This window comes from Musa acuminata, chromosome BXJ3-10 (genome assembly GCF_036884655.1).
Source record: "Musa acuminata AAA Group cultivar baxijiao chromosome BXJ3-10, Cavendish_Baxijiao_AAA, whole genome shotgun sequence".
In the NCBI taxonomy this organism is placed as follows: domain Eukaryota; kingdom Viridiplantae; phylum Streptophyta; class Magnoliopsida; order Zingiberales; family Musaceae; genus Musa; species Musa acuminata.
Window position 1 is genome coordinate 25,315,040 of NC_088358.1, and position 21,088 is coordinate 25,336,127.

The 21,088-nt window shown below is 40.5% G+C and overlaps 2 protein-coding genes across 5 annotated transcripts; both read left to right on the forward strand.

Annotated features, from left to right (window-relative positions):
• Positions 1-8: 8 nt before the first annotated feature.
• On the forward strand, positions 9-3,783 carry LOC135651340 (probable serine/threonine-protein kinase PBL7). 4 transcript variants are annotated; one of them, XM_065171374.1, is made up of 5 exons: positions 9-226; positions 1,116-1,327; positions 1,701-1,899; positions 1,987-2,378; positions 3,090-3,783. In XM_065171374.1, the coding sequence occupies exons 1-5, from the start codon at positions 157-159 to the stop codon at positions 3,378-3,380; spliced, it is 1,164 nt and encodes a 387-aa protein (XP_065027446.1). In that variant the 5' UTR covers positions 9-156; the 3' UTR covers positions 3,381-3,783. The 4 variants fall into 4 exon arrangements, with proteins under 4 accessions (XP_065027446.1, XP_065027444.1, XP_065027447.1 ...); XM_065171372.1 differs by having other exon boundaries at positions 10-235; XM_065171375.1 differs by having other exon boundaries at positions 10-226; positions 1,701-1,890.
• Positions 3,784-3,919: 136 nt separating this feature from the next.
• On the forward strand, positions 3,920-9,842 carry LOC135651341 (probable protein phosphatase 2C 60). The gene is made up of 5 exons (XM_065171376.1): positions 3,920-4,057; positions 4,838-6,108; positions 6,736-7,103; positions 8,359-8,595; positions 9,241-9,842. Exons 2-5 carry the CDS (start codon positions 5,787-5,789, stop codon positions 9,454-9,456), a joined length of 1,143 nt encoding a protein of 380 aa, XP_065027448.1. The 5' UTR covers positions 3,920-4,057; positions 4,838-5,786; the 3' UTR covers positions 9,457-9,842.
• The last annotated feature ends 11,246 nt before the right edge of the window (positions 9,843-21,088 follow it).

Below are 21,088 nucleotides of genomic sequence, written 5' to 3' on the forward strand. Positions count from 1 at the left end.
AGCTGTCCCACCCCCTCGGCAGTCAATTGACATGTAAGATGAGCTCTTCCCGTTTCCTCCGCCACTCACTGCCTTCTTTCTTCTCACTCCTTCCCACCTGCTCAAGAGAAGCGACAAAAAGGGTAGCACCTCGGAAGGATCGGACGGAGAGAGAGGATGGGAGGGTGCTTTCCCTGCGCCGGAGAGCCAAAGACGGTCGAGAAGGATCAGCCCCATCTTCCGACAGGTATCCGAGGTAGAATCCGCGGAAAAGTTGCGTCTTTTTTCTGATGGTTCTTGGGTTGTTTGGTTATGTGGCTTGGCTACTTACTGGTTCGTTTAGTTGTGAGATTTAATTTGGTTGATTTGTTCCCGACAATCGGGTTTTGGTAGGTAGATGGTGGGTTTCGGCTGAAAGTTAGGTTTTCTGTCCGGAAATTTTGGGTATTGAGTCAGAGTTTGGATTTGATCTGCGGTCATGCGAATCCTTTCTTGTCCTTTGATATCTTTGATGGTTTCCCATTTATGAATTCGCTGTAATTGATTCTAGAAGGGGTGGTGATGATCGGTCATGCGGTATGAACTGATTGCTCGATGCTATGATGCAAAGACAGTTCCTTTTTCTTGTTTTTTCTCTTGAACTGTTCATTTTGGGTTGCAATTATTGTGGCCTTTTCTTTCTTCCGAAGTTTTTTTTTTTTTTTATGCATGACGTTGTGATTAGCATTTCAAAATTCCAATTTATCACTTGCTCTGATACCGTGATAATATGTTAGTTGAATATTTCTATCTCGAAACCTTAAGCTGTTAGGAAAGGACCTTGAACTCATATCATATTTCTCCTTTTTTTTTCTGTATAATTTTGTGCTAGGTCCTCCACAGGATAAACTCTATGGAATTCGCTCTCATATCCATATTCATACAGTTGGCTGTCACAACCACTCGAGTTAGTGGAGACTAATTTATTAACTAAAGTTAAATCTTGCATTAAGTTTTGGAACCTAAGAAAATGTTCTTTGTTTCCCATTGCTTGCTATCTTGAGTGTAAATTATTATCTATGTTTTCAAATCTTTGTATCTTTATTCTTATTTGTCATGTTATCAATAAATGTTCTTCCTGATAAATTTTGTGGCAGATAAGTCAAAATCCAATCTTTCTTTGGATGTTAAGAAAGAGAGCTTGGCGGATGAAAAGGAGACATCAAGTAATGGATCAGGACACATTGCTGCTCAGACATTTACGTTCAGAGAACTGGCTGCTGTAACAAAGAATTTTAGAGCTGATTGCCTATTGGGAGAGGGAGGATTTGGTCGAGTGTACAAGGGCAAATTGGAAAGTAGCAACCAGGTAAGTTCATCCGGTAAGGAGAGGACAAATATATAGTTATACGTAGATCTATTATTTCTGAGATTCTAAGAATCCAATGGTGGCAGTGTCAGTAAAATCTACTATGTAATATTTTATTTAGTGTTTAGTTGTTCTCCATATATCGAGTCTGAGTCTTGATGATTTTGCTTAGTTGAGGGTTTCTTTATTTGTTTGCATCTGTATTGTTATTCTGAACCCTTTTTTATCTGTTCTGGTAGTTTAACAGATACTATTGCATATTCCTAAAGCTACTATGTTTGAACTCCTTACTGCACTCAAGAAATGTTTCTGCTATTTCATACTGTATTCCCTGGATCTAAGATTGCTAGCATAAGCTTTACGTGGTCTGCAGATTGTGGCTATAAAGCAGCTTGACCGTAATAGCTTGCAAGGAAACAGAGAATTTCTTGTTGAGGTTCTTATGTTGAGCCTACTCCACCACCCTAATCTTGTTAACCTAATTGGTTATTGTGCTGATGGAGATCAAAGGCTTTTGGTCTATGAATATATGCCATTAGGATCCTTGGAAGACCATCTCCACGGTATTTCACGTATAAAGCCTCATCATATATGATTTACAAGTTATTTCAGATGTATAATTCTTTACTGAAAAATATCTATTCATATGGTTGCAACAGACCTTTCTCCGGATAAGAAGCGACTTGACTGGAATACTCGAATGAAAATAGCAGCTGGTGCAGCGAAAGGCTTAGAGTATTTACATGATAAAGCCAGTCCTCCCGTTATATACCGTGATTTAAAATGCTCTAATATTTTGCTCGATGAGGGGTATCATCCGAAGTTATCTGATTTTGGCTTGGCAAAGCTTGGTCCTGTAGGCGATAACACACATGTTTCCACTAGGGTCATGGGTACCTATGGATATTGTGCACCTGAATATGCAATGACCGGACAGCTGACAATAAAATCAGATATTTATAGCTTTGGAGTTGTTCTTTTGGAGATCATCACTGGAAGAAGAGCCATTGACAATTCTAGAGCTGCAGGAGAGCACAATCTTGTTGCATGGGTAAAAACCTCTAGCTTCTTCTCTGTCCATCCTTGATTCCAGTAGTTAAATCATCCTGTTTTAATTGTCAACTGTTTTGCATCATTTTACTATGTTTTCTTGGTGAAAATGACAGCCTCTCAATTCTTTATAATGTTAAACGTTATTAGTTATCTTGTACTGAGTTAAAATTACTGATCTTGAATAAGTAGTTCTGAAGTTGATAACCAGTTTTTATGTTCATGAACTGTAATGTTCATGACGGAAAACAAATATCCTCTTTTCCTCCTGAATTTACATTTCCATCCTGCTACAACATCAGTTTCTCTGGAAAGGCCTCACTGACATGGTCTAGAACTTCCTGCTTTGTGGTCTGGATTGGATTTTGGCATGAAGTGATGTCATTGTCGACATCCAGTTTTCAACCTCTCACTCTGGGACAAGACCTTAGTGCACCTTGGTAGTTTTGACCTGTGGCTTGAACCTAGATGGAAGTTTCCTGGCTCTACAACATGCTCTGGACCAAGTTGCACCCCAAACTAAAAGTTGGTTAATTAATTTATCGTGGTTCGTAGTAGGAAGGAATTACTTTTGTTGATCTTTTTAGTACAGAATCTCTTTTAAGCTTGGCCCTTCATGATGATGGAGAGGGCTTTTCTTATCTGGATCGAAGATAATTTTTGGGTTCCTTTTGTGTGTCAATCCTTGTAAATGTGCTGTGTTCAATTGCAGGCACGACCACTGTTCAAAGACAGGAGAAAATTTTCACAGGTGGTTGATCCAGTGCTTCAGGGTCAGTATCCTCCAAGGGGTTTATATCAGGCGCTTGCTGTCGCTGCAATGTGCGTGCAGGAGCAACCTGCTTTGCGGCCCCTGATAGCTGATGTTGTTACAGCTCTTTCATACCTTGCTTCGCAAAATTTTAACCCCGAAAGCCAACCAAATCAGAACACCTCTCGTTCGACCACACCAGGTACACCCCCTCGAACCAGAAGGGACACTGAGAAGAGGTCCGGATATTGAGGTGTTAAGTTGTGGAAGTAAAGGAGGGTATAATTGGATCCATGCAGTACTCTGCCAGTAGCTAATGCCAAGTGCATGAACCTTGCAGCTTCACCTGGCCTAGTACCATCTCTTGGCAGTAGATCCTACACATATTTTGCCATGTAGTTAATCATGGTTGGGGGCATCCCCTCCTTCGGCTGGTTCCTTGGTTTCCTGTGCCAGTTCTTGAACCAAGTTTGATGCCAGGTTGGCCTCTGCTCGACTCAGAATTAATTTTATCTGACCAAGTACATTCTTTTTGTTGTTGAGTATGTAATTTTGGTTGCTTATACCAAAGTGAATGTATTAGATGGCACATCTTCTGATATTCCTTCTATCTTGTTTTAGAATTTAGCTAAATACATTGTTCAAGTGCTTTTCACATGCTTACTTACCTTGCTATAGAATTTAGCAAATTTGGATCTTTGGAGGTGAGAACAGGCATTTCAGAGTGCAGCCTCCATTATTATAATTGTACAGGCATGAATCAGGTCAGCTGGCACATTATGGACAGCCGTGTCATATGACTGCCAGCAGGCAAGTGATGGCTTCCCAGTGGGGATAGTGTACGATCATAGTATAAATGGTGTGGAATGTCTCCAGTTGCCTTGGCATCCTCTAGTGATCTGTACACCAGAAAGGCTTCACTTACCCCGGTATGCCCCAGTATTTTGGGTCCATTTGCATTTTGATTGTCCTGGATGTGCTCGGTCAAATTTGCATTCTTGCTATGTTGTTACCAACCATGTAAAATAATGGCACCCTGTTGTTACTTTGGTCACCACAAGGGACTCGAGAATATAATTTTTTTTGTTTACTTTTCATTCTTTATTCTCATTTATATTTAATTTGTGTGGAAAAGAGTGTGGCCCAAATCTTGTGAATATCTTCATGAACTTCTCTTAGATCTTGCGAGATAAGCATGCCTTGAAGATTTAGTCATCATGATTTAGTCAGTATTGGTGGTTCATCATCATCATCATCAGAACGTGCTTCTCATCCTCTTTTTTCATTGTTTTCTTTGTACCTGTCATTTTCATCATCATCCTATTTTTTATTGTCCTGTCATTTATGTTACTGTCATCCATTGCGTTGAAGTTCGATTTTATGTTGGCCATCGAATTTGTGGAATGCATTTTATGATGGAAAACATTTGACATCTGTGTTTTTGCTGTGAATCTTTTTACATACTTTACTGTAAAAATAAGACTTTCTTTGTGTATAAAACACATAAATATATATATATATATATGATTTTTATAATAAATCTGGCTGTTAGTATTAGTGTATCTGTTGAACTTCATGTAGCAGTGGTGATATTATGAAGATTTATCATGAGGTGTTTTGACCACGATCGAATGTAGATTGATGTCGACATGAATATTTCATTTTTCTCATATTAACCAAAAATAAATTTTTTTTTTGTTGCCGCACAGGTCAAATCATCCCTTTAGGAAACCTGATGGTGGATCAGGACCGAGGAGAGACGCCAACTTAAGTAGGAGATGGACGGTGAGGATCATCTGCGTTTCCTTTCTTGTGTAAGAAGCAAAGCAAAGCAAAGCAATGATCATCCAATACAGAACTTGAATGGAGGAGCAGGTACTTATCTTAGCTCGGTCAACCTATCACCTGGATATAGAAAGCCTTTCCTTGACAACGAAGCGAGAGGAAAAGGAGGGGAGGAGAGAGGAGTCAAACTTGGCTACAGACCAGGGGGCCGTTGGTTGACTGCCCTCCACCCACCTGCTCGGTCAAACCTCACACCAAACTCACCCTTATTATTATTATTATTATTAGTAATCAAATAAAACAAAGAGAAAATCGCAAAAATACCCTTCTTTAACTCCCTATTCATCCTTTAAATAACTTGCAATAATTTAAAAAAAACGACAGAAAAATTAAAAATATTAGTAAAATTAGGGAAGAAATGATTAATATGTAAAGATAGAGAAGGGATAAATATGTAAGTTGAGGAGATGGGATATAAATATTTAGCTTAAAATAAAATATAATTAAATAAAAAGTAACGAGATTTAGTTATTGACTTCACCCAAAATCAAATATAAGTAAATGGAAGGAAAAATTAGAAACAGTCCTCGCTCCGACACCTGCCTCCGGGAGAGGTAAACCCCTCGGCCGATTCCAGCGCTCGCTCGCGGAAATCCAATCCACCACCTTCCTTTACCCCCCTCCCCTGCCTCTCCTGTTGCTGTCCCCATCGCCCACCGCGGAACCCCTCCCCGTTTTGGTCTCCCCAGCGAGATCGGAGGGCCCCCGAATCGATCGAGATCGATTGGACTCCGGGAGCTCCGATCGAAGAGTCCGGCTGTGGTGGTGGTGGCAGAGGTGGCGGCGATCGACCGTGGTACGGATGAGTGGTGGATGGTCGCGCTGATGAAGATCGTTAGGCCTTGCTGGAAGCCGGCGCCGGAGGAAGGGAGAGGCCGCGGCGGTGGGTCCCCCGCCCGCGCCGATGGCCTCCTCTGGTACAAGGATCTCGGCCGCCACGCCGTGGGGGAGTTCTCCATGGCGGTGGCGCAGGCGAATAACCTGCTGGAGGACGGTAGCCAGATCGAGTCCGGGCCGCTGAGCTGGAGCGAGGAGGCGCCCGGGCCCCACGGCACGTTCGTCGGGGTCTACGACGGGCACGGCGGACCCGAGGCGTCGCGCTACATCAATGAGCGTTTGTTCCTCCACCTCAAACGTACGTCCTTTTCTTTCTTTTCTATTTTGGATAACACCTCTCATTTCCCAGTTATCCGTTGACTTGATTGCTTGTGGTGCGGTGCGTTCTTCATTTAGATTGTGGTTGATATCTAAAAAATGTTTTAAGGATTTTGTGCATTTTCTTCATGGATTGATTTATTTTTGTTGGTAAATTCGCAAAATCCCAACATGAATTATGTTATCTGAATTTTGCTGTGTTTCTACATGTGTTCTATTGCCTAAGTGTTTTGCTATCCATTCTGCGGATAGCTTAATAACGTTAGATTTACATAGCATACCTGTGTAAGGATGGCAGGAAACTGATGGTTCCTCTTGAATATTTCTATCTTCTGAATCTTACCTGGAGATTTGCTTTATCATATTCTAAATGGTTGTACTTGATGACCTAAATAATTTCTCACGAAACAATATACTACTTATTGGCATTAATTCTGCAGCTTATATCTGGTAATTCCAAGCTTATCATTCCAAAACTTTGCTTAGATTTTGCTAATTTTGGTCAAAGACTCAAAAATTCTTAATTCTCTTGTTCAGATACATCTGATTCGATTATATGTTATATCCATAATTCCTTGGTTATAGTAACAATGTACATGATATGCAGAGTTTGCTTCAGAACAGCAAGACATGTCAGTAGATGTCATAAAGAAAGCATTTTCAGCGACAGAAGAGGGATTTATCTCTTTTGTAAGAAAGCAGTGGTTCACTAAGCCGCAGATTGCCTCTGTCGGTTCATGTTGTTTGGTTGGTGTTGTATCTGGGGGAATACTTTATGTTGCAAATCTTGGGGATTCCCGTGCAGTGCTTGGGAGATTTGACGGAGGGTTTAGAGAGGTTACAGCAGTCCAAATGTGCCCCGAGCACAATGCGAGCTTTGAATCTGTGAGAGAGGAATTGCATTCATTGCATCCCAATGACCCACAGATTGTGGTTTTGAAGCATAAGGTTTGGCGTGTCAAAGGCCTCATACAGGTAATCTAATTTTCTAAAATTATTATGGTGATCAGTGAGATTTTGCAAATTCATTCATATCTAATGCTTCTTATAACCTTTTTTTTTTTCATAACCTGGGTTTTATAGTATGCATTTTGAATAATTTTTGTGTATTACATCATGGTCATCCCTAGATGTTTGTTATAGACAAATATACCTAGAAGCGGAGAAGGGATGGCTTTTGGTACTAGAATCATTTATTTGCATGAAGCTTTTTAAGGATGTTTAATCACTTTTAACAAGGTGTGGACAAATTCTCTATAAAATTTACTTTTCATATCACCTTTTATAAGATGAGTTTTCTCCAGATAGAAAGCATACCATATCTCCTTCAAACAAAATATTAGAATTAATATTAACAGTTGAGCAGCCCCTTGTAACAATCTGATGAATCATTACTTCCTAAAAGAAGTTTGATGAAGACATCCTAACTCGTACAGTGATAATGAGAGACTGGTTTTCAAGTTTATCGACCAAACATTTGCAAGAGTGAAGTTTGATGGTGGTAATTGGGATGTTGCATCATAACTTATGTGATACGTTTCATGTCTGGTCGTCTAGAAAGAGATGTTATGTCTACTGAATATTATAGGGCTCAGCGTCACGTTGCAGCTTTGTTGATTGAATGAACAATGGAATGTATAATTTTTTGCTTCATATTTCTTGAGCATGTCAAAACATATTTTTGTGTGATTTCTCTAAGATGTTTATTTAGACCATGCATGCTACTTTTATATGACTTTGTGTGTCTTGTGTAAAAAGGCTTGGATGTGATTGATGATCTCAGTTTAGATGACTTTGCTTTCTTTTCAAGCACAAGTGCAGGTATCATTTGATATTTCTGGCCAGGGTCTGTGCACAAGGACATTATCACAATAATACAATGCAAGAATTTTTCACATATTATATATTGAATGAAACAGTATAGATTTTTTTTTTGTGAATCATATGGAGTTATCTTGAACCTGTGATGTGAAATATGTTGGCTTGTAGGATCGATGCAAGAATTTCCATAGTGTTTTTGAGTTCGCAACAATTTGTAGTTTATCCACGAATTCCCAAGATTGGTTTTGAAATACCTATTTTGTACTCAATGATAAAGATGTGCTATTGTACTTTTTTTTTTTCTGATTGACTTTTGTGTTACAAGAAGATTTGCAGGTACAGGTATAGAATTACTGGACTTTGAGTACGTTCTAGTTATCTTCAGCCTTTTAAATTGATTTGTCTGCAGGTTTCAAGGTCCATTGGAGACGCGTATTTGAAAGACGCAGAGTTCAACCGTGAACCTCTACTATCAAAATTTCGACTTCCTGAACCCTTCCAAAAACCAATCCTTAGTGCCGAGCCATCGATAGTGACACATAAACTCTGTCCTGAAGATCAATTTATAATATTTGCATCAGATGGTCTATGGGAGCATTTGAGCAATCAAGAAGCTGTGGATATGATCCAGAACTACCCTCGTAATGTAAGATGTTTTTCCTTTTTCCAGGTTTTCTTTTGTATGGATGACATATTCTTCTATGATTTTAAATCATTTTTCAACCTTTTTTTTATTTTTTGTCTTAGATTACTGTATACTGGATTGTATCACGATAGGTAATAACTAAACTGGTAGGTTTTCGACCTGCCGATAATAGGTAAGTTACTCTCTTGGGGATTATTAGTCTTTTGTTTAGCAGCATTTGTTCCAAGTCCTAGCATATCTGATTTTGTTGCCAAGCAAATACATTTATCCATGAGAGATCTTGTCCTTTCTGAAAAAAATTGACTATGTTATGATGAACTGGAAATCCTGTTTTTTTCATGGTCTTCTGTTCCAAAAATGTTTGGGCATCATAGATGCTTATTTTATCTTATACTTTCCAGTTTGTTTAGTAGACATGATTATTCACCATTCCGAAGTATTGTGTTCTATAAGTATCTTCGTTTCTTACATGTGCCGGCAGAGTCGCAACCTCCACAACTTCTTTTACTTTCATTAGTGCCTCATCTTTGTTTTTAGCTTTCTGCTCGGGCTTTACTTTCTGATGCTTAAGGTGCAGCTTTCGCTATGCTACAAATATTCAAACTGAAACCAACAGCTGTCCTCTGGTGCTTCTTGGTCCTGCAGGGTATAGCAAGAAGACTTGTCAAAGCTGCACTTCAAGAGGCAGCAAAGAAAAGAGAAATGAGATATTCTGACCTGAAAAAGATCGATCGTGGAGTGAGGAGACACTTCCATGATGATATAACCGTCATAGTGCTATTTCTAGATCCTGCTCTAATAAGTAGGAACTTCTACCATGGTCCTGTACTTTCACTTAAAGGAGCTGGTGTCCCTGTCTAAGCAGAATCGAGTCTGGAGTTCCCTGTTGCTTCATCCAGGGTCTGTCTCCCAACAGGAGTTAGAATCTTCTCTTACTCTTCTTCTAGCTCGGAACTGCAGTTTCAGGCTGTCAGCAAAACACGTAAATTTCATTGATCAAAGGCAAGAAGCATTGTATCACCACGATGGAGGCTTTTATCTAACGTGACAATCTGCAATTTTGCTTTTGAAATAGGGATGATTAGCAATTATGATTACTGTTGTTGGTTTGACTTGACAGTGAAAGGCTGGCTTCAATTGTGTCAAAATCTTGTTCGAAGTTACAGCCTCTGAACTGCAGGTATAGGGATTCGAGTGGTGTATAATTTTGTTTGTGAAATAACAGTTATGTTTCTACTTCCTGTTGAGTCAGAATATTATTGGACTACTGAGCCATTTCGTTTCTGCTCTTTGATTTCACAGTGTGGTTATTTCTCCAACTTCCAATCTTTCTTTTTTTTTTCCTCTTGTGAGAGGTGTTAGTGTGAGCATAAAGCGTGAAATACTCCATGAAAACATGTATTGACATACAGATTTTAGTTTCCATTTTTCACCTGCTCTTATGTGATGATTTGATGATGAAATGTATAAACTAAATGATTTTGTGAACGAGTTTATTTGGCCAAGGTGTAGGCCTCGAAGCCCTCATTCTAACGTCAATTTTAACGCCTCGAAGCCCTCTGTAATTTTCAACATGAATTGGTGGGAAGAAACCAAACTTTGAGTATAGTTTTACGTCGGGATCCTCCTTTATGGCAATGCTGTGTGTGCTACATATGGTAGTCTATACATTCGCATGGTCACGGATATGATACTTTGTCTTACTGCTCTGCCCACCGTAGCTCGATTCAACGAACATATCACAAATCTTGAACAGATGAAAAATCTTAGGAATGATTTATAGAGATTGGAACCTAAATTAAGAAAAATACATCTATCAAATTCCTTATAAATTAAATTTATTTATTTATTTATTTTATCTATTTTCAAAATTAAATTAAATCAAGGGTGTTACTTAAAAGTAATAAGTTAGTTTGGTCAACTTAAGACCAAAAGAACTATTTTTTAGTCGTTGTTCGTATCGACTACCTTTTCATAACGGGAGATGGGAGTTTTCAAGCTGGTTCGATTGGATCCAAACCACTAAGTATAAAAAAAAAAGAAAATTTTCATTCGATTCGATTAAAACAAGACAGTTCGAATCAGAATCGATTCACAGCTACGTAACCGAACAAAATAAAAACCGGGAATTTAGCAGTGAAGGTGATAATATGTGCCATAGATGTGAGACCCGTGGGAAGACATCAACGGACACCGTTCTTTTACAGAGGCAGTGGTCTAAATTCTATCCCTCCACGCACGATGGGAGGAGGAGGGACAACTGAAGGAGGATTCATGGGAGTCGAGGAGGTGAAGCGCATCGCCACATAGATAACAAGCATGCCGGATAATTGTGCTTGCTCGCTTTTCATTACCAAAAGCATTAGGATATCTTAAACGAATTGACGTCGCAGAAGTTACTCTTCTCTTTAGAACGGAAATGAGAGGTGGAGGACTTCTCTTTGCTTTCGTTGTTCACGATGAAATGAACAAACAAGTCTCATTCTATTACAATCAACTTTTGACGTTATTCTCATTCTCTTTAGAACGGAAATGGGAGGTGAAGGACTTCTCAGTGCCGTTTTCATCCAAACCATCCAGACCAAATGGCAACACCAACGTCTACAAATAGAACAACCAAGCAGACCGCCTGAGAGTAGAGGAGGTGAGACGCGTCTCCACAACGAGAACAAGCATGCCGATGTCCGAAGAAGGAAACCAGCAGCAGAACAACCGGCTTGTCGCTGTAATATTTTCCCTTCTTACACCCTTTTTTTTTTCCCTTGATTTCTCCTTTATTAGATTTCTCTCGCTGATAAGTCGAATCGCTTTATGACAGTTCATCAAGGGCATTCTCCACTATGCCAATCGATTTGCTCCATCTGTTCTCGCTGTCTTGTTTCTTGTGATATATGTAATTGCAGGCTCCGAACCAGCGGTTTCCTATACCGGATTCTCCTTCCTACTCTGCTCTGCTCTCTATTTGGGAGCTCATCTACTGGTGAACGGGAACAACAACTGGTGTTGGCGCAGCAGAGCTGAGATATGGAGCGCCGTGAAGCAATCTGCAATTGCCAACATGAAATGGTGCGAAGAAAACAAGCTTCGACTGTGGTTTTACATTGGGATCCTCCTCTACGGCAGTGCGCTGTTTACCACGGATTGTAGCCGATACATTCGCGTGGTCACATACGTAGCACCCTTGCTTACCGCTCTGCCCACCGTACTTCAGTTCAACCAACCAATCATAGATCTTGAGCAGATGAGAATCCTTATGAATGAAAGACGGAGATTCGAACATTTGTTTAGAGAACTCCGAATGGCAGGTGATAGAGCAGCAAGGGATGCAGGGGTCATCATCGTGCATGTGGAAGCCATTCAACAAGTCTAATCCAAATGCAATTGGGTACAACGAATCGTAATGTTGTAACAAAGAAGTAAAGACTGGCCAGAATGATTTAGTTTATAGAAAATGCAACTGTGACTGTTAAAGAAGATGATGATGTTTAAACCTAATTTACCGGTTCGTCGTCATATGAACCGGGAAAATCGACCTGTCTAATTTATATTTTTATAACAACAAAAAATGAGAAGCAGCAGTCAAAAAGTGCTAATGACGTGGAATTGAGTACAACAAATCGTAACAAAGAAATAAACACTGCTAAGTATGATTTAGTTTATGGAAAATGCAACTGTTATTAAGTGCATGACAATTAAATGATAAGTTACCTTAGTATATATGTATACTGACTGCTATTTGACCTCAATATTTGCAAGCGCATCGATCGCAACTTGATTTCCTTCCTTTTTCGATATAACCTAACCCATAATAATACTTGGAAACGTAGATCCATCCCTCCGAGCTCAAAAGCACGCCTCTCCTTCCCTCGATCCTTTGAGCAAAAGGGATACTTCGCCTTCAAATCTGGCCAAGATTTCATGTTCCCACCAAAGTCACGACTAAGCCGATGAAGCTCGCCTCCTATATCCCATAATACTTCTGTCGCCTTCGATCCTTGCAACGAGCTAGTCCTCTTCGTCTCCCGCAAGGCTATTATCATTGATGAAATTGTATTCAAAATACGTTGTTAAATACATGGAGCCTTTGCTTATTTATAGGCAAAAGGAGGGAGGGAGGGTCTAGAAAGATATTTGTCATATTTTCTCCAATCATAAATAAGCAAACAGAGGCCGTGTCTTCCCCAACCCTCCCCCAACGTAGCTGTGTCTTCCCCACCACCACTCGCAGGAGGAGGTGCGTCGGTGGAGGAGAGGGGAAAGAGAGGAAGAAGAGGAGGGAGAGAGAGAGAGAGAGAGAGAGAGAGAGAGAATGAGGAAGGAGTAGGGAGACAGCAGAGGAGGAAGGAGAGGGAAGAAAGGACTGCGGCTGCGGTGGAGAAGGGAAGGAAGGGAGAAGAAGAAGAAGGAAAGAAAGGAGAAGAAAGAAAGCGGGGGAGAGAAGGGAGAAGCAGAGAAGTAAAGGAAGATGAGTTGGCGGTTGCGGCTGTTGGAGAAAAGGAAAGAGAAGGAAGAGAGTTTAGAGGAAGAATGCGGAGGTTGGGTTCGAGCCTGGTCGCTCGATTCCCGTCTTTTCTCTTGACGAATGGTCTACTTCTTTGTTGTTGAGTTTTTACACATAGGTCAGGGTCGGGAGAGGGATTTCCCGACTCGATCCCTCCGAAACTTAAGTTAGTTTTTGGTCAAATTAGATAGAGTTGAATGTTCGAAGTCCCCCTCCTTCCTCGTTAAGGAGGGTTAGCTTTTATACTTGCGATGATGAGTTGGTCGTATGGGGTCAATTAATTGCGACCGACTTTAGCTTATGAACGAGCGCCGACCAACCTGCATGGATCGGCGTCACGCGGCATCGCCCCAAGCTTTCCGAGACGATTGTACCATGAAGATATCGTTTGTACGGAGGGGGGTGACAAGCGTTTGCCCACCACGTGTGTGCTACGCGTCACATCGTACTTGAGGTTCCACATCGTGTCTGTTTACGTGGGTCCACGTGGTAATACCAAAATATGCCCTATCAAATTTTAATTTAAAACATATCAATTAAGTTTAATTTTTGTTCCGATTACCTTACTTTAATCAAATCGAATTGAAAATATGATTTGATTCGATTTGAACACCCCTACCTTCGGTCGTGAAAAGGTAGTCTAATCGATATGAACAATAGGTGACACTAACTTGTTATGACCATGCGAATGTATCGGCTACCATATGTAGCACACAGAGCACTGCTATAAAGGAGAATGAATCTCGATGGATCCCTTCAGGGCACTCACTCCATATCTCAGCTCTGCTACGCCAACACCAGTTGTTTGTTTGCCGATGAGCTACCAAATAGAGAGCAGAAAAGAAGAGGAAGATGATGATTTTGGTGAAGGAAATCGCTGATTCAGAGCCTTTAATTACATACATCATGAGAGACAAGACAACGAGAGAAGAGGGATCAAATCGATCGGCATAATGGAGAATGCCACTAATGAACTGTCCTAAAGCAATTCCACGCATTAGCAAATGAGTATAACGAAGGAGAAAGGGGAAAAAAGGAGTGTAAGAGTGGAAATACCACCAAAAGCTGGTTGTCAGCCTTACACGATTAGAAAGACCCAAAAGTTCTTCCAAGCCATAGCCTTAAGTTGGGGATGGCAAAATGAAGGGAAAATTTGCTCTATATATGAATCTTGATTGATAAGCATACTTCAATTTTAAGGACTTTATGCATAAGTGATTTGCTCATCACGATGAGACTTATCTACATGTACATGATCTTTATGTGCATGCGTCTCTCACTAGTTTATATACATGATCTTAATGTGCATGCACTGACTTCGTATACTCAACACTTTCCATAGAAAAACCAAACCAATGCTTCATTTATGCATGTGTTTTCTGCCCATTAATTGATCTATGATATGGCTATGAGAAAAAGAAAGAGAAGAAAAAGTAATTTTATGCACCAAAGACAAATCTACTCTTTGTAGGAAAAATATGCTTATATTCTATATATTTTCACTCTCTGATGCAATGAATGCTTGAACTATAAATCAGAGTATCAATGCTCAAGTTTGCTCAAACCATTCCTCTTTCTCACTATCATCTATCTATCTATCTATATCTCTCTCTCTCTCTCTCTCTCTCTCTCTCTCTCTCTCTCTCTCTCTCTCTCTCGTAACAAGCTAGCTTTTCTCACTGTCTTCTTTGTGATACATGTGATTGAAGGTAGAATATGGAGCTTGTCTACATTGGGATTTGGTGGAGTCTCTTTTCAAGACTATGGCTAAGACATGGAGTTCCAACATGAGTTGGTGCAAAGATTACAGAGTTTGTATATATGAAGAGGACAGTAGAGAATCGTCTCTACTTAACAGAGTTTGTACATGCTTCGGATGACTGAAGGTACATCTATACTCTCACATCTGGATAAATTTGATTCATTGGTTATAGATTTGAAGAATATAGATACAAAAATTGATGATGAGGATAAGGCCTTATTACTTTTGTGTTCTCTTCCCCAATCTTTAAAGTATTTCCATGATACTATGATTTATAGAAAAAAAATAATTTCGTATCAAGAAATTAAATCACTAAAATCATTCAGGTCTTTATTTCTTTGTTACTTTACAAATCGTTGTACCCAATTCCATTTGGATTAGACTTGTTGAATGGCTTCCACACGCACGGTGACCCCTGCGACCCTTGCTGCTCTATCACCTGCCATTGAGAGTTCTTCAATCATATGTTCCAATCTCCGTATATCATTCCTAAGGATTCTCATCTGTTCAAGATATATGATCGGTTCGTTGAGCTGAAGCACGGTGGTGCTACGTATGTGACCACGCGAATGTATCGGCTACCATCCGTAGTAAACAGCGCATTGCCGTAGAGGAGGATCCCAATGTAAAACCACAGTCGAAGCTTGTTTTCTTCGAACCATTTCATGTTGGCAATTGCAGATTGCTTCATGGCGCTCCATATCTCAGCTCTGCTACGCCAACACCAGTTGTCGTTCCCGTTCACCAGTAGATGAGCTCCCAAATAGAGAGCAGAGCAGACTAGGACGGAGAATCCGGTATAGGAAACTGCTGATTCAGCGCCTGCAACCTGCAGAATCATTTAGTCGAACGAATCTGGAGGAGGAGTTGGTCACAGAATGAGTAACCCGCTTGACACAGAACTAGGAGAGCTCATAGATGACTCGGAGCTGCAGCTCCGTTATAAGAGGAAGGAAGAGGAAGTTGATGCGGACATTATTGCTTGAAATATGGGAAACGAGATGCAGCTCCGTTATTTTCCCTTCTCCTTTGGGAATAAGTGATCCCTGCATGTCAAAGGTGTCGACGATCGAGGAAAGCTACTTCACTTTATAGTACCCTACATGACGAATCCAAGGATGAAGAGCCAAAGCGGTGCCTTTTGTGTCGTGTCTAAATCGGGACATGGAATGTACGCACACAGCTTGTTGTCGTAATATTTCCCCTCTTACACTCCTTTTTTTCCCTTGATTTCTCCTTTATTAGATTTCTTGCTGATGCGTTGGATTGCTTTATGGCAGTTCATTAGGGGAATTCTCCACTACGCCAATCGATTTGCTCCCTCTGCTCTCCCTGTCCTGTTTCTTGTGACGTATGTAATTGCAGGCTCTGAATCATCGGTTTCCTATACCGGATTCTCCTTTCTACTCTGCTCTGCTCTCTATTTGGGAGCTCATCTACCGGTGAACGGGAACGACAACTGGTGTTGGCGTAGCAGAGCTGAGATATGGAGTGCCATGAAGCAATCTGCGATTGCCAACATGAATTTGTGCGAAGAAAGCAAGCTTCGAGTATGGTTTTACATTGGGATCCTCCTCTACGGCAGTGCGCTGTTTACTACGGATGGTAGCCGATACATTCGCGTGGTCACATACGTAGCACCCTGTCTTACCGCTCTGCCCACCATACTTCAGTTCGACCAACATTTGATAGAGCAGATGAGAATGTGGTGATCTAAAAACAACATCTGTTTTGCTCTCAGAGAAACAAATGTGGTGATCTAAATCATCTGTCGCTATGTGACAGAGGCCATCGGAGTTTGCTATGACTAAGAAGAGTTATAGTTAAGATAAGAAGAAGCTTTATTCGACCTCTCGGATTCCTCTTTGGGTTAGACTTTGGAATCATGGAGGAAAGAAAACATAGACTTGGAGATTGAGACAAAAAGGATGTGGGAAGTAGTAAGCTGGGGAATATTTATGTGTAGGACAAGAAAAGAGATGAATTAAGTGGATAAATATAGCCCATTGTTACCTCACTCGCTTCGTCTCTCCCTACACTGCGCGACAGCCTTTGGGCAGAGAAATGGATGCTTTGACGGGAACAGATGGCATGACAATTGATTGACCTTAGTAAACATGCAATTTCGAGGGCCGCACTCCGGTCACGTAAGAGCTGCTCGTTGGGTTAGAGTGGCATTGTAGAATCCAAAACTAGTACTCAGGAGGGTGGTTTGTCTACTGCTTGCAATCTAAGTAGGCTTATGGCTCGATGCGATTCCAATCTAAGAGCAACGAATGGATGGATGTTACACGGTAGATTGCTTAGACGCGTTTTGTCGAGAGATGGAATCCACAACATGACTTGCGAAAAGAACCCCCTTTTGTTCAAAAGGGGATTCCTTTGAACTACATGACTCGCAAAAAGAACTCCTGTCTTAAATCATAACATCATAGCATCATAAATCCGATGACTTGAAATTGTGGAGTGACGTATCTCACACCGACTGTTGGTTCGTTTGGCACATTTCGCATCTTCCAACTCCGTTTGGATCGACTTGTTCGACAACTTGATTTGCTCTTCCGACACTCGCCACTTCGTCAAGCGAAGCTGATAAATCTCTGATCAACTGTTCCAGTCTCTGTAAATTGTTGCCGATGTCTCTAAACTGTTCGTGGAATTGAGTTAAAGCTGGCAGAGCAGTGAGACATGGAGCGACGTACGTGACCATCCGAACGTAGAAGCTACCATCTGCAGCGAATAAAGCACCACAGTAAAGGATGATCCCAACGTACAAGCACACCTGCAACTTGTTTTGCTTGCACCACTTCAGTTTGGAAATGACACAGCCCTTCAAGGCAGCGAGAGACGCCGGTTCAAATGGATTGATGCGGTCGAGATTGATCCTTGTAAACAATATGTCATCGCCAGATAATGCAGCAGACGAGGGAGAGGAATGTACTGAATCAAGAAGCGGGGAAAAGAACGAAAGAAGGAAGGAAGGTGTTACGTGCTTGATTCTCTGTATCAAACCATTCCGCCCACTGTTTTCTTCCCCTTCTTCAAGGTCGAGGTTGACGCTCGCCATACTTTCTCAGGATCCTGAACGAGTTTCCCCTTCCCCGGCGAGCTCGTCTTCTTGGGTTGAGGTTCGATTCATAAGTTATTTTATACAGGTTGAGAGACTATAGCGAACGAGGTCACGTCAATTAGGGAGAGAGAAACGAGGCCACCTCAAATCGAGAGAGAGAGAGAGAGAGATAATTGTTGACCGGGCCGAAAGTTATTGCCTTCCTGAAGACGAATATCCTTCGAAAGGACGCTGACACACGTACTTGCAACTTCTTACGTTGCATGGAATGTGGTGGCCTCGTTTCTCTCTCCCAAATTGAGGTTAGACCTCCTTCGCGACAATCTCTCAACCTTTACAAATTTACCTTGCGAATCGAACCTCAACCCAAGAAGATGAGCTCGCCAAGGAAGGCCAAATGAAGGGAAACTCTTTCACGATCCTGAGAAGTATGGCGAGCGTCAACGTCGACCTTGAAGAAGGAGAAGGGAGCATCGAGCGGAATGGTGTGATGGAAAGAATCAATGTAACTCCTTCCTTCCTTCTTTCGTTCCTACATTCCTCTCTCTCGTCTGTCGCATAGCTGATGATGACTGAATGATCACAAGGCTCATTCTCAATCGCATCAATCCAATGTGTTTTCCGGCTTCTCTCACTGCCATGTAGACTTGTGCCATTTCCAAACCGAAGTGCTGCAAGCAAAACAAGTTACAGGTGTGCTTTTGCGGTGGGATCATCCTTTGCTGTGGTGGTTTATTTGGTGCAGATGGTAGCTACTACCTTCGGATGGTCACGTACGTCGCTCGTCGTCTCACTGCTCTGCCACTGTATGTAGCCCAGTCGAACAAGCAAAGAAGTCTCGAAGAGGATCGCAGGTTTAAATCAACGTGTTGAAGTCATCCAGGAAACCTATGCAGACTGAGTTGGACAGAACGGATTGTAATAAGGAAATGAACAATCGAGGATGGGATGTAATGATTAGGCAAATTTGTATTCTATAGATAGATATAATTTATATTATCTCAATAAGATGATGATTATAATAAGAAACTACGTGTATCATTAGATGTTATTTATGTCATCATATAGTTTACATAGTAATTTAATTAATATAATAAATCAATTTTGTTAGTGAGGTGTACAAGATTGCCCACGTAGATGCTCGGGTGGCGAGGGTGAGCATTGGGTCAGGTCGTGTTCGAGCCTCGTCCCCCGAGCCCCGTCTTTTCTTTTGACGAATAACCTACTTCTTTGTCATTAGGTTTTTGCACGTAGATCGAGATCGAAAGGGGGATTTCCCGACTCGACCCCTCCGAAACTTAAGTTAGCTTTTGGTGAAATGAGATAGAGTTGAATAGGAAGTCTCTTTCCTTCCTGATTAAGGAGGGTTAACTTTTATACTTGTTATGACCATGCGAATGTATCGGCTACCATACGTAGCAAACAGAGCACTGCTACGAAGGAGAATCTAGATGGATCCCTTCAGGGCACTCACTCCATATCTCAGCTCTGCTAGGCCAACACCAGTTGTTTGTTTGCCGATGACCTACCAAATAGAGTGCAGAAAATAAACGAAGAGGAAGATGATTTTGGTGAAGGAAATCGCTGATTCAGAGCCTTCAATTACAGACATCACGAGAGACAAGACAACGAGAGAAGAGGGATCAAATCGATCGGCATAATGGAGAATGCCACTAATGAACTGTCCTAAAGCAATTCCACGCATTAGCAAAGGAGTCTAATGAAGGAGAAAGGGGGAAAAAGGAGTGTAAAAGCGGAAATACCACCAAAAGCTGATCGTCAGCCTTACAAAATAGCCTTAAGTTGGGGATGACAAAATGAAGGGAAAATTTGCTCTATTCACCAATCTTGATTGATAATCATACTTAAATTTTAAGGATTTTATGCATAAGTGATAAATAACAAAATACAAAAAGCTTAATAGGGAAATACAGACATACATACAGATAAATAATAACTATCATATTGAAATAATTTAATGCTAAGATTGAAATCAAATAACATAAATCAATAATTAGGTCTGTGCATCTTTGGATGCTATGATCGATGGAATACCTCTATTTGATCTGATAATGTACCATAGTCACATCCGTCAGTCAATCGTAGAAAATAACAACATCGATATGCAAAAATTCTAGGTTTATTTTCTCCTCTTTTATTATATTTCATATGACTATTTTGATTGATGGACTATGGACATACGGAGAGATCTTTAATTTATAATCTAAAAAAAATAATTAGAAAAGTTCATGACATATGATATATTAAACGGATATAGTTATATCTTTTTTTTTGCATATTAATATGCGAAAGAAGAAAGAAGACATGTATTACTACACCTGGGGGACATAGGAAGAATCAATTGGTCAACACTTCAGATTGGAGATTTAGAACAAACGATAGAGGTCACAATATGTCTTTTATATGCAGAATACTCCCCTTACGATAATTAATTGCAACCATGATTTGTTCATCACGATGAGACTTATATACATGTACATGATCTTTATGTGCATGCATCTCTCACTAGTTTATATACACGATCTCTTAATGTGCATGCACTGACTTCGTACACTCAACACTTTCCATAAAAAACCAAACTAATGCTTCATTAATGCATGTGTTTTCTGCCCATTAATTGATCTATGATATGGCTATGAGAAAAAAAAAAAGGAAGAAAAAGTAATTTTATGCACCAAAGACAAATCTACTCTTTGTAGGAAAAATATGCTTATATTCTATATATTTTCACTCTCTAGATGCAATGAATCTAACAATGGCTTGGACTATAAATTAGAGTATCAATGCTCAAATTTGTTCAAACCATTCCTCTTTCTCACTATCATTTCTCCCTCTCTCTCTCTCTCTCTCTTATGAGCCCTGACCATGGTGGGCTAGCTAGCTTCTCTCACCGTCTTCTTTGTGATATATGTGATTGAAGGTAGAATGTGGAGTTTGTCTACATTGGAATTTGGTGGAGTCTCTTTTCAGGGCTATCGCTAAGACATGGAGTTCCAACATGAGTTGGTGCAAAGATTACAATTTCCAAGTGTTTTCACTTTCTTACGACTCTATTTGTTGCATATGGTAGTCGACATATTCGTATGTTTATATTTAGCTGCATTTTCTTATTGCTTTGGCCACCATAGCTTTGTTTTAG

What these genes read in the sequence shown, in the direction of transcription:
- LOC135651340 (XM_065171372.1), top strand. Translation starts at nt 157, where the DNA reads ATGGGAGGGTGCTTTCCCTGCGCCGGAGAGCCAAAGACGGTCGAGAAG. An exon ending in TCTTCCGACAGGTATCCGAG is followed by an intron (nt 236 to 1,115) that starts GTAGAATCCGCG and finishes ATTTTGTGGCAG; the next exon opens with ATAAGTCAAAATCCAATCTT. An exon ending in AGCACAATCTTGTTGCATGG is followed by an intron (nt 2,379 to 3,089) that starts GTAAAAACCTCT and finishes GTTCAATTGCAG; the next exon opens with GCACGACCACTGTTCAAAGA.
- LOC135651341 (XM_065171376.1), top strand. Translation starts at nt 5,787, where the DNA reads ATGGTCGCGCTGATGAAGATCGTTAGGCCTTGCTGGAAGCCGGCGCCG. An exon ending in TTTGTTCCTCCACCTCAAAC is followed by an intron (nt 6,109 to 6,735) that starts GTACGTCCTTTT and finishes CATGATATGCAG; the next exon opens with AGTTTGCTTCAGAACAGCAA. An exon ending in GTGTCAAAGGCCTCATACAG is followed by an intron (nt 7,104 to 8,358) that starts GTAATCTAATTT and finishes ATTTGTCTGCAG; the next exon opens with GTTTCAAGGTCCATTGGAGA.